General features: G+C 36.9%; 1 protein-coding gene across 1 annotated transcript in view; it reads left to right on the plus strand.

Moving 5' to 3' along the window:
* The window catches only part of ZDHHC7 (zinc finger DHHC-type containing 7), a 45,759-nt gene that overhangs the window by 9,887 nt on the left and 22,330 nt on the right, over positions 1 to 13,542 (plus strand). The window contains exons 2-4 of the mRNA XM_019505451.1: positions 1,074 to 1,155; positions 8,507 to 8,829; positions 12,404 to 12,528. Of these exons, the coding sequence (XP_019360996.1) occupies positions 8,524 to 8,829; positions 12,404 to 12,528 (431 nt within the window). The 5' untranslated portion in view covers positions 1,074 to 1,155; positions 8,507 to 8,523. The remainder of the gene's footprint in view (positions 1 to 1,073; positions 1,156 to 8,506; positions 8,830 to 12,403; positions 12,529 to 13,542) is intronic.

Genomic DNA, 13,542 nt, shown 5'->3' on the forward strand with positions numbered 1-13,542 from the left:
CCCCCCCCCCCCCCCCGTTGCACTGTATTAACACACGTGACATTGCTTCGAGTTAAGAGAACTTTGTTAACTTAGTCTTTGTACAAGAGTATTCTGGGTTTATTTTGAGTTAACCACATGGGAGTCTGATTATTAAATTAGGAAATACTGTAGCTCTAAATTTATACAGTAGTCTTAGGGTGGTCATTGGTGCATCCCCAGAACAGAGGACATCCCTTTGGAGAGGGGAGGGGGACTACTGGCCACCTCGGCCAATCAGTGGTGAGGGGTGGGGCCGCTGCCTTGGCCAGTCAGTGGTGAGGGGTAGAGCCACCAGGCCCCTTGGCCAATCAGCAGCAAGGGGTGGGGTCACCACAAGGATACCTCCCTCCCTGCTCAGACCACTGCTTCTTCAGGCTGTGCACTGCCCTACCTCTAGGCACAGCCAATAGAATTGCAAGGACAAGTGATCGATATGTATTTCCACCAATGAACTGAAAAGCAGAACTTTTTTTGCAGTCCAGCCTTCATTTAGAAATGGACTGGACAAAGGTTTCAAAACGGAACAGCATGATATAAAAAAGGACCATTGGCCATGCTAAGTAGCCTACCCTACAGTTACGTAAAGCAACAACTTACCTTGTTTGCAGTACCAGACTTACCAATACCTTATCGGAGCTTTAAGGACACTGAGCAAAGATGATTGTTCTTTCGATGCCTAGGCCCTTAAACTATATTTTAACTTTTCACTGGACAGCAATAAAACCTCACAAGTGAATTAAGAGGAGTAGTCATTCAGGCACTCGGTAAAGTTTCAAGTTTGCACCTGTTTACAAAAATGGCAGATCTGAATAGCTGCAGACTATTTATTCTGTACCTCCACTAGGAAGATCTCACAGTTCCCCTTGTGAGGGTCTGTCTGTTTTCATAGTTATTTGTTCAGTCCTAAAATCCCTTTTTAACCAAAGGTTTGCTTGCTGTAACTATATATAGGACACTTTCAAAGTACTATCGGATGAGATTATTTTTATTTTATACTGTTTCACAGAAGTGACACTGCATTACTAACCAGTCCGTTGATGATGTCTTTTCAGATTATATCAGATATGATTCTGTACATCTTAGAAGCCTGAAGAAAGGGCACAATGTCAAAATAACATATACAGCATTTGTAAGGTATGGGTTTTTTTTCCTACTGCTCTGTATCTTTATCCTAGGCTATATTTGTCTTTTTAATACAATTGTTAAATGAAGCCAGTACAGGAACTATAGTAATGACATTGTCTAAAGCTAAAGTAGTTAAATTACTGAAAGAATCGATCTAAAGTTTGCATGTGTCTGGAGGTCCTGGGGGCTGTGAGGTCTGTTGGTTTTGGAAATTTTCTGCTCGTCTCTCTTGGTTTATGATAACTTGCTTGATTTGTGCTGCTAAAAGCGTGCTTTGATTTAAAATCTCTCTCTCTCTCTCTCTCTTTTTTTTTTATATATATAAAAATCATCTGCTATATATATCTATATCAGATGATTTGACAGAAAGAAGTAGTTGCATCAGTTTATAAGTAGAGCTAGCTGAAAGTTGGAACTTCTATTGCATCGAAAATGTTGGTAACTTTTAAATTTTATTTTTGCTCCTGTTTGGAGGAATTAAGCATTTCCAGATTTTTTCGTTTTGTCAATTCTGAAAAAGTTAAGACAACTCCCTTTGTGGGAAAAGAAATCATAACTTTGGTTTTGAAAATTCTTTGTCTTGCTATTTATCTCATGATGTGAATAATAGGGCCTAATCTCATATTGTGCAGTAGTGTAGATACCATTAAATGATTTGAATTAAAAGAAAGGTTGATGAACATTTGTCACTTGAAACTTTTGCTTTGAGACACTTAATGGACTTTGAAAAATTTTGATTTTTCTCAATATTATTTGCTGCTGGAAAAGAGTTTTCCAACCAGAACATTTCTGGACAGCTCTGATTACAACCCCTTTAAGTTTTTTATTCTCGTTTGCTACTGGAATTTTGCCTCTGAAAGCAAGCTCCAAAATTGTTCTTGCTTGAAGCCATTTTTGGCTGCTAAACTTCCCAGTTTTAATGTAGTACATAATATTAGTGGCTGGGCAGCTGATAAAAGTTTGCATTGTCACCAGTTTTTCAGACCATCTTGAGGCTCAGCTGATAGCTTTGTTGCCTAAAATTTTTACAAGCCTTTAAGGAAGAGTATCTGAAAAGAGTTTTTCCTTATGTGACATTTACTCTTGCTTTTCAGGAAGGTTTTGTGGTTTTCTTCTTTATTTTATGGTCAACTGCCGGTCATTTCATCTGCCTATAACTTTAGAACTTGTGTGCCCCTGTGATTAAAAACTTTATCCTGAGAGGTGCTTGTCACGAAAAGCACAGTGAATCCATTTGGTACAGGTGAATGATGCTAGGATATTTTAATGCATACACGTTCAGAAGCTTCTGATTTCATTTTGATTAGCACAAAATTGAATTCATTTGAACCTGCCTAAATATTGAATGACCAATGCACTTTATTTTCCTGATTAGCTTAGGATTGAATGTGGGGAAGGCAACACTGGTTTATAAGGCACTTTCTAGAATGCATACATCTTGAGTCATTTTGCAGAGGGGCATTTTTATATGCTGCATTTCAGTAAGAAAAAGGTACTTTTGTTCAAAAAAACCCCTCTTGCTTAACCATTAGCCTGAATTAAAGAGGATTGCTTTGAGACCTTATTAAGATTAAATTAATATAATGACTTCAGCTTGTATTTACTGCACAGTGTGGAAATAGTGATTTTTAATCAATCCATCCTGCCAGCAACTATATTTGATGGATTGAAGTCACTGATTTCCTTCAAAGGCCCAATTTAAATAATTCTTTTTCATCAACTTTCCAATTGCATTTTTTTTTTTAAAGAAAGCTGCGTTTTCTTTGGTTGATATAGCAATTAAACCACATCAATTTACAACTAAATACCTTTTTTACAGTAGATTTTGTACATACGTCTCCTAGGTAGAAAAACAAATATATTTATATATGTTAAAAACTATTTTTAAATGTAGCTTAACTTATTAGAAATACTACATTTTAGTCTAGTATAAAATGGTGAAATTATGTTCACTAGATGATTAGCTTTTTGCTCATATTTGTACTGAACTGCAGTAAGGTGGCAACTTGAATTTTATCAAGCGCACAAAACCAGCACTTCAGGTTTAACTTTAATATTTTGGATACAGAAACTTTTTAAAATCAAAACATGGTGCAGATTTACAGCTGATTTTATTAAAGACTGATATTAGCTTTTATAGTATTAGAAGTATGAACTGTGGTTAGTAAATTAAACCAATTATTTTAGGTCACACAGGAAATTTTTCTAAAATGACTAGCAGATGTTTTTGTACCCAGTGTTTAAATCATATAATTTTTCCAAAACCAGTTCTATAGGGAACAATATTCTATAAACCATGAAGTTTATCTTCTAGGTAAAGCCTTTTCATTGTGAATACAAAACAGCTTGAAAAAAATTACATCTTTATTTTAAAATTTATAAATTGCTTTTAAAATTTATTTTGCACAGGCTATCTTTACCTAGGGCTTATGCATTTGCTTACACTGAGGAATAAAACTCATTTCAGAAGTGCATGGGTAATACTAAAAATGTATAATCAACAAATACTCCCACAGATTGGCCCATCCATTAATTTTGAACATGGCCATTTTGAAATTCAAAAGTAGTCCACTCAAGGTAACTAGCATTATTGTCTTAAATTTATCATTTACTAGCATTGCAATATATGGTAAGCAATCCTTAAGAATGGTTCAAAAATAGTAAGCTTACTAACCAGGTGATCCAGATAGCTCAGATGTGTCTGCATCACAGTCTTCAAGTTCATTGCCTTCTAAGAAGTATTTTTCATAATGTTTCATTCAAACTGCAAGACCTTGCATCTTTTTATTGTTCTGTTTATCTGTGGCATATATTTCTATTTTTCCCAGTAGCAAAAGAGAAAGTGTTCTCAAATAGGGTCTTTTTTGCAACCTGCAATCATGGCAGTTTTCCCTTTAGTTTCCAGGTGTTGAAATCAAGACTAGGCTGTGCTCCACAGTTAGCAGGTCTACATGTTCATTAATGCGCCGTAATCCACGCTACTGCACAGTAGTGCCAGCGCACACTTTTTTGTGACACTAATGCACAGTAGACTAATTCTACTGCACATTAGCATGGTTTTTGCCTCCCACATTCATGCACAGCAGAATTAGTCTACCGCACATTCAGCTTCTCGCGTAGATGCGCGCAGAATGTAGTTACTTTCCTACACTATCTTGAGCCCAGCATTGGTCCTTTCTGTTGCATGTGCTACTCCTTATTCTGCTACTTCTCCTCCTGCATGCAAGAAATTAACAAACCATTAATTAAAAACTTTCAAAATCCTATTTAATTTTTTTTAAATCCATTTTTTTAATTTACCCTGGTTGCAGGGCAGCTAAGTTGCTTGGGCAGTGGTAGCAGTCTAGCTCTGACATCACAGAGATCAGTGTTGGCCAACCTTCCTTGTTTTTTGGCTGGGTAACATATCCCATGCTATACATTAGTGTGTCTAGATTATTGGTACGCAAGCTAGCTTCAGTACCTCTTGAACTTTAGTATAGATGAGCCATTGGTGTCATAAATGAGTGAGTTTAATATACCAGTAGGGTTTGGGAGTTAGAGAAAAGGACCAGATTAACAGTCTAAATTGATTTTGAGCTATCAAGCCTGCAAACAAAATAAACTTCCATACACTTTCTGCTAAACTTTGTTTGAAAGGTATCCCAAGTGAGCCCCTTATAAATTAAATAGTAAATTTATGTGTTTTAGATAACACTTGGGCTTAGTAAAGCAATAAGTATACTCAAGGTCTTGGAATATAACCTAATGCTGCCATAAATCTTACCAGTCACACGGAGGCTACCATTAGTGTAGAAAAAAAGACTCAACTGCTTAGCTGCCACCAATCAATATTATGCTTTCAAGTTTCTCTCAAACATGGCCTTTAATAGCACAGAATCAATAAAGGTTTTAGGGTTGAGTGTCCTTCTAGGATTGCACACTATTCTTGATAAGTTACATTAAGCTATTATCTGCCTCTTATTCATTAATTCTTTGATTGTACTTACCTATTAGAGCTGGGTGGAAAACAGCAGTTCAGTTTCATGGCATCTTTCTGAGATTTAGAATTTTGTGTTTGTTCCAAGTTGGAATGACAGCAGAGTCGCTCCAAAACTTTTCATTTCATGAAAAACGAAATATGCTAATTTCGTAATGGTATAAAACTACTTTTCGATCTCTGCACGTCACAAATCCCTCCCGCTAGAAAATATACCCTAAATCTGAGAGCATATCCTGTTGACCATGAAAACGTGTTTTGCAAATACATCTGTTTTTGTGAAATTGCATTTTTCCACCCAGTGAGCTTACGTAGTTTCCAGCCAACTCTGCTAATTCACATTGAGATCAGTGTACTGAGGAGTTTCCTGTTCTCCTCTTTCTCTCATTATCCATTGCTTTGCTGAAGCTATATAACAACTCAACAAGCTGGTGCCATAAGTTGTAGTGTAATGAGGACTTTGCTGTACTAGTCAGGTCTGAGAAGGAAGCTAAATCTTAATGCAAGGAGGAAAATGGTGTATGGCAAATCAACCACAGAAAAACATGCCGATTACAAAAATCCACATTTAACCTTGAAGTTGTTACAAAACCAACAACTGTCAAGGTACTAAAAGTTAAGGTTTGATATCAGTCATGGTCCGCAGTGTGAAGGACTCCAATGCACTGTGAACTGTATTGGAAAACAAAAACAGGGAATCTGAATATTAAATAGAAAAGAGATTTGTAAATAATAAATTATTAGACAACTGCTGAACATGCTTCTTTAGAGTGGTGTTTCTAACGCTGCTGGTGTGACTTTCCAGGGTTGGGGTTTTTTTGTAAATTTACTATGCAAAATATGTCTAATTGCTTTATAACCTATAGAATCCCCCCCTCCCCCATGGGAATGTCATTTTGGATCAAATTAATTAATCCCCTTGGCTCCTCCCCTTTCTAATCAAATAGCTAATCACTTTAAATCAAAGCTCCCTCTGTGCACAAAGATCTGCTAGTTTAATTAAATCAGTGTAACATCACACCTTTAAATTGGTGCAATTCCTGTGTGTATACAAGCTCCTAATATAAATCTGTGCAAATTATGTGTCAACTGTGATCTTAAAATGTTGTTCTCATTTTTTAAAAGCAGTACAACGCCGTCATTCTGGAGCACCGTATACCATTTTGATGTACACCTTGCTGGGGTCGTTTGACCCCAGTACTCTTTCCTGCCATGGCAGGGGGTCGGACTAGATGATCTACTCAGGTCCCTTCCAACCCTAGAAACTATGAAACTTTTGTGAATTATTTAACAGTATAAGCTTAATCATTAAGTACTTTTTTAGGTTTAAATCTCAGCTAGAGAACTTGGAATTACTTATCCATAAAGTGCAGAATATTTTTCTGCAAAGGAAGCTTTACAGGTCACTTAAATATATTTAGTTTTGGAATAACCAACTGTATGTAGCATTTTGGTAGAATTAGGCATTAAGAAGAATGAAGAAAAAAGCACATGTTATGACGTCTGTGTATTACTAATTATTGTTCATTCTTAATTCTAACATTTGGTAACTTAACAATACTTTGTTTCCAGGGAGTGGAGGAGTATTAAAAATTGGTGCAGAGTAATGCCACTTCAATTGTCAGATACCATCTAGATATAGGTACCTGTATCTTACTTTAATTCTGTGCACAGACAATGACATTCTTTTAGGATTTCAGGCATTACTCTCTGCCTAATTGCTTGCCCTTGGCTTTTTCATTCAGGAACCTTCCACCACTTTTCTAAGATTAGAAAAAATGGTTGCAGTTTGTCATCTTAAAGTACAGTGTCACATTGCAGAAATATAGTTAGATGGTTCTTTTCAAATTTTTAACAGTATTTTAATTCCAGACAACTGGGAAGTTGAGGTGGGGGAAAAATCAGTGCTGCGCTGTTTGTTAATGGAGGACTCTTTTAATGACTGTTGTATCTGCTGGAAACATATCGCAACACTACATAGATAATCCTGGGAGTTTTTAATTTGTGTTGAGAACAATTTTTTTAGTCAGGTGGTGGAGAAACCAAATATGGGAGAAAGGGGGTAGGGAGAGGCTCTTTTTGATTTGCTTATTTGTTAATAGGGATGATTTGCACTGTGTACTTAAGTATATACTTACTAAATTTCTGGAGGACATCAATCTGGGTGGAGTAAGAGACACTTCAGAGGCAAAAGTAGGATTCAGAATAACCTTATTAAATTGGAAAACATGGTCTGAAATAAATAGGATGAAATTCAGTAAGGACGAGTGCTCTCTGCTGCACTTGAAAAGGAACAATTTAATTGGCAAATATAAAATATGGAGCCAACTGGTCAGGCTTCAGTACTGCAAAAAAAGGTCTGGGGTTTATAGTGGGTCACAAGATGAATTAGGAGTTAATGGACTGTTGTTAAAAAACAAAAAAACAAAAAACTAATTACATGCTAGAATGGGTTTGAAAAAAGTGTTGTGCAGAAGTCTTTGGAAGTACTTAACACTTGCATGGTCTCACCTAGAGTACTGTGTCCAGTTTGGGTACCACGTAAGAAGAGGACAACGACAAAACTTTTTAGAGGTCTAAAAAGCATGTCATCAAGAAAGGTTGGAAGATTTAGCACTTATCAAATCCTCAGTCAGTCTTTTTTGGACTAAGTCTTCAAAAGGAAAAAGGGGGGTTGTGAAGAGCCAATCAGTTGATCCTTGTGTCTACAGCAGACAGGACTAGACATAATTGACATATATTACAATAAAGAAAATTTACTTTAAAAATTGAAAAAAACTTTAGTACTTAACTACTGGAACATATCACCCTGAGTGTCTGTGGGATCTCCATTAATGGAAGTGTTGAAGTACAGATTAGACCTACCTTTGTTGGGGTTTTTTGAAACAGGGATATTTCTGCCTTGAGCAGCGGTTGGATTAGATAACTTTCAGAGGTCCCCCATCAACCCTGTATTGTTCTGATCATATGAAATACAAACCAAAAAGAATAAAAAAAAATATTCAAGCTTTTGGCCTTCCTACAACATAGAAAAACTCAGGGAGGCTTCATTAAAAACATGTAGTGCACATGCCTCTCAAGTGTGTAAACTTCCTTATTCTTTTGTAAATTATGTATATAACTAAGCATAGACCACAACTGTACATAACCATTCCATCATACTGTTAGTTTTCAATACATGTTGCTTACAAAATTGTGGATATGGACTTCAAAATGCAACTCCTTCATTACAGAAGTCATAAAGTGTGAACCTTCCCCACCCAACCCCCCATGCACAGCCTTGCAAATCTCATTTGACTTTGTGTCTTTCATGTTGTAAAGATAACAGCATACAGTGTTCACAGTTACTTGTGTATAACCGGTCTTTCCATCTTCCTCCAGGGCAAGTCCAGAAAACCATGCAGTCATCGGGGCACAGATTCCGTGATGTTGAGCACCACCCTCTCCTCACTGAAAATGACAGCTACGATTCATCTTCATCGGAGGCTGACATGGCAGATAGGGTTTGGTTTATCCGCGACGGCTGTGGCATGGTCTGCGCTATCATGACATGGCTTCTGGTAGTCTACGCAGACTTCGTAGTGACTTTTGTCATGTTGCTGCCTTCCAAAGACTTTTGGTACTCTGTGATCAATGGTGTTCTCTTTAACTGCTTGGCAGTGCTCGCTCTGTCATCTCATCTGAGAACCATGCTAACTGATCCAGTAAGTGTGCGATTAGTCCTTGACATGAAGTTTAATCATTTAGTTAGTTGCAGAGAATAAAGTGATGGACTCTTTTAGAGCGGAGGGTCTATCTCCTGCTGTTTAAACAATTTACAACTAAAAAAAGTCTGCAATTAATGGGGACAGACCCTTACTCTGTTCTTTTATGGCACCATAAACAAGTCATGAATTGTGGGGAAAGCAATTGGGAGCTAACAGGCAAACTGCAGGTCAAGGAGAAAGGCAATTGAGAAGTGGAGTTTCACTGATTAGCCATTCTGGCTCTTTCCAGAAGATCATTTAAGTCCCTGTTATTCTGTCTTGTATCTCTTCTTCCTTTTTGCCTACTTTTGTAAATATAGGTAGGAAGCTTTATAAAAAGTTTCTGTCTTATCACATCACCAGATATTTTTCTAAAAGACCAGAACAAGTTAAGGTTTTCAGACCTGTGGACTCGAGGCATGTTTCAAAATGTTGTCTGCTGCTAAGACTTGTTGGTAAAAACAAACTTTAAAAATACCAGAATTTGAGCCTGTTTCATTTTCTTGTCAGTAATCTCTTAAAGCAAAAATTTAAGTAGGCCAAGGGTTCTCTTGGGATTACTCATGGGTTTTCTCCCATACATATAAGATGATTTTTTGTTAGCATATTTTTAATTAGACACAAGCATAAAAATTAAACTATTGATGTTTTATAGCACTTTGTGTGAAGAAACAAGAAACCGGAGTTGGGATGGGGGGGTAGTAGAAGGGAATGGCTTGCTTTCTACAAATCTGGGAAAATAGATTTACTTTTAAACAAAACTTTATCACAGTAACATTGCTTAACATTAACTTGTAAAAGCTTATGTATAGCTACTGGTGTATAATGGAATGTATAGAGGAAATCTAAAATTGCTTTGGCATTCTTAACTATTAAAATCAAATTCTGATTTAGACATGACCATTGTGAATGTATGATGTTAAGTGGGGTTTACTTGTATTTGTTCTTTGTTCTGTAAAATAGGTTCTCCCTGTAGAAGCTCAGTGCTACTGTTTCACTACCATAAAAGTTTGAATGAAATCTAAATACATTTAAGAGCTGTAGTTTTGGGGCCATCTGGGTGATCTGGTCTTATCTTTCCATATTAATAACAGGGCCTCTTAGCTATTGTGCTCATCACTAGCAGTCAAAAATTAAATTCCACTCCTGCATTAGTTCTTGTATGATAATTAGAGCCTAGTTAGCTTCCATTTTAAAATGTCATCCTTAGTAAGAAGTTTATTGATGCGTCTCAAATAACAGCAACATCTTAAAGGTGAGTTGGCCATTATCTCAAGGTCTGGATTGAAGCATACTGGAGTTGCAACATCATGAGCAGTGCTTACAGCTTTTTTACCATCCTTTTAACAGGTATTCACTGCTTCATTTATTTTATATAAATAAAAAAATAAAAGTAGTTTTACCTTGTCTACTAGAATTTCCTTAAAAGCTCTCTACAGAATAAGATTGTAAATACAATCTCAAGCTGTGTATAACTGGAATGGACCATATTCGTATTCATTTGGGTTTCCTATTCTGCCAGTTGGCCAGGACACAGTATTTTTGATACTTAAGCTTCTGAATTAATTAATTAATGAAATAGTAAATGTTTCTTGCAGAAACAACTCAATGACTTTGTAAGGCTTAACTTTACTGCAGTCTCTGCTCAAGTGATCTGCACTTCTAATTCCTCTCCAGCTAGTCTAGTTTGAACAAGAGCAGTCTTCTACAAGAAAAAACCCAAAAAAACACTTGAGAAGCACAGAATGATTGCGTAATTAGAACTTGTTTCAGCCTGTGCCCATTGATGGGTTTACTTGAAGCACCACTTAACTGCAACTTGAGATTTTTTGCATGTGCTCTGCAGTTGATTGGAACAATGCTTGAGTTTTACACAAGCTTTAAGAATATGAAACGCTTGCAAATGGATGTGTGTTAGGGAAACATTCTTCCTAAGAGCAGAAGTGCCTACTTCAGATCTGGCAGAGCTGTTTTCTGTCCAGAAGAGTTCCTTTAAATTGCCCGAATAATACCACCATATTGCTAGGGACTTGTCTACATAGGAAGATAGCTTAAACGCTTCTGGCAATTCAGGGTTATGCTGTAAAAAGATGCTCTGAAATAAATGTCCACACAGAGAAATAGCATGGAATAAATTCACACCCTAAAATATTTCACAAGGCCATCTCCATGTAGACTAGTCCTTAATTTTAGCGATGTGCATCAAAATATCTGCCAGTGTTGAAAGTGAAGGCTCCTGAAAGAATATCCTTTCTCTTGTTCCTTCTGCACCATCCAGGAAATCATCACTATGATACAGTGGTAGTTTTCAAACTTCCTAAAGTCATGGAGCCCCTTCATATCGCTTATGCTGCAAAGCCCCTACCCCTGTCTTAAAGACTGACATGGAGTCAGGTGAGACCCAAGCTGGCAGTGCATCACCTCCCAGCCCACTCTACCATTGCCCCCAGTCTTTGTGACACCCCTGATGACCTGTCAGATTCTGCAAAACACAGTTTTAGCATGCTCTGATGCAGTGGATTTCAAAGTTTAACAAAATCCCCTACACTTTTGGAAAACTGGGCAGGGAGAGTTGCAACTTGGGTTTCTACCATGTGACCCATCCCTTTTTACAAATAGATGCCATCTCCTGCTTGATTAAAATCATACAAATCCTTCTGATACCATTGTTAGCAGTTCGATTAATCCTTGAGGGCAAAAACATTTAAAAACTTTTCAAACAAGTCTACAACCTATAAGAGTATCCTGGTAGCTCTTAAAACTGATTGGCCCCATTATGGAGCCTCATGGCTGTTAACCTGTTATATGTAGCTAAAAGGAGCCCTGTCCTTTTTCCAGGTTTTTCACCTAAATCATTTTACCCTTAAGCAAGAATTCTGACTGCAATGCTTGCTTTTGCAAGTAACAAAATGTATTCCCTTTTAACTTCATGTCCCTGCCCTCTTTTTACATATGTAGCTGTTGGAAAACCTTACTAGAGATGTGTGATTTATGTTTATTTGCAAAAGAGCTTTTGCTTTAAGCACAGCTGAATGTGGATATTGGTCTGACAGATTCCACCTTCTTTTGAAAACAATCTATCTGCAGAGATGGGTGGTATGTTTTCATAATAGAAAAATAAGGTTCATGCTCCAATGGGATTAATTCACAAAATATTAAAGCCTGCCAGAGCCCAAGCCTGGATATCTTTCAGAAACACTGTAAGAGCTTCTTCCTATTTGGGCAGGCATTTAGCAAACCAAGCTAGACTGGGATATTGTTTCATGGTTTCTGTCTCATGCTGATATTCTGGTTGTCTTTACAGTTGTTTAGTGGTCTTGTTTATTCTCCGCTTTTATAAATTACTACTTTGGTTTCTTATTGTAACCCGCCCTTGCGCCTTTGTTGGGAAGGGGGCGGCATATAAATCGAAAGAAGAAAAAAAAATTGCATTTAATGCCTTCATTAATTGTTGAAGAGACAGATCTGCAAAGTCTGCTTTCTTTTTTCCAATTTAAGATGTGTTCTCCTCTCCCACTTTCATTAATTTTAGGGGGCTGTACCCAAGGGGAATGCCACTAAAGAATATATGGAGAGTTTGCAGCTGAAGCCAGGCGAAGTCATCTACAAATGTCCCAAGTGCTGTAGTATCAAACCAGAACGTGCACACCATTGCAGGTATGCCCTTGTCTTCATTATGCACATTTGAAGGATTTTGCTTGGAAATCCTTATCTTTATTTTTTGCAAAATAGCTAATGAACAGGCCCTGTCAAGTGTCTTGAAATGGATCTGCTGGTTTACAGATTATACAATGCGCAACAGATGTAAATCAGATATCCAACTGAAACTTACAGTGGCATAGGGAAAGAAAGAAAAGCCTATGGATTTTTTTTTAAGGATCTCATTACAATTTAACATATTTTGTTGCTGAGCCAGAAGGTTTTATCTTCTGTGTTCTGTTCTGTGACTCTTTACTCCTGCTCAAGTAAAAACTCATAAGGAATCTTTTATAAATCAGTCTTAACCTTAGATTATAGTATCCAGACTTCCCTTGGGTTGCAGGAGTCATTTTAATTTATCATCTACTGTAGACAAAAAATACCAAGTACATTTAATTTGGTTGCTTTAGCATGTGTTTTTTTTTTTTCTGACACTCCTGGAAGGATCCTGTTTGGTATTGCATGTGAATCAGCAGCTTTCTCTTATGCAGCATGCATAAACTGTTTGTTAAAGCAGTGAAATGTTCTTCAGGTCACTTGAGACTGCTCTGAGTAATGAAAGAAGTGATTATAGTAATCCTAGATTAAGATGTTGTATAAATTATAGTAAATCTATTTTTAATTCACTCTGCTGGCCTGGTTAGGTTGAAGTCGTCTTAGAAGCACCTGTAATGTTCACCCGCGCAGGAAATTTAATTTAAATGCATCTGTCTTTGTGTTTCTAAGAGACAGTGAAAAAATTCATACTGTGTATATGGCTTTTTGTACACGACTGCATGTGTGTATATTTATAATGCACTTTTTTGTAAAGTTTATGGTTGTAGTGGTATACTGGTTGAATCCCAGAAGTTTAGCGTTTGCTGGCCAGCAGCATTGTCTTAAAACTGGCTTTGCAAGCTACAGTTATTCATACCTCATATTTAGTATGTAGGTGCTGTTAAACCCATGCTATCGAGTAAAATTACTGATTTT

The sequence above is a fragment of the Gavialis gangeticus genome, unplaced genomic scaffold (genome assembly GCF_001723915.1).
Source record: "Gavialis gangeticus isolate Ggan-Ray unplaced genomic scaffold, GavGan_comp1, whole genome shotgun sequence".
Lineage (NCBI taxonomy): Eukaryota > Metazoa > Chordata > Crocodylia > Gavialidae > Gavialis > Gavialis gangeticus.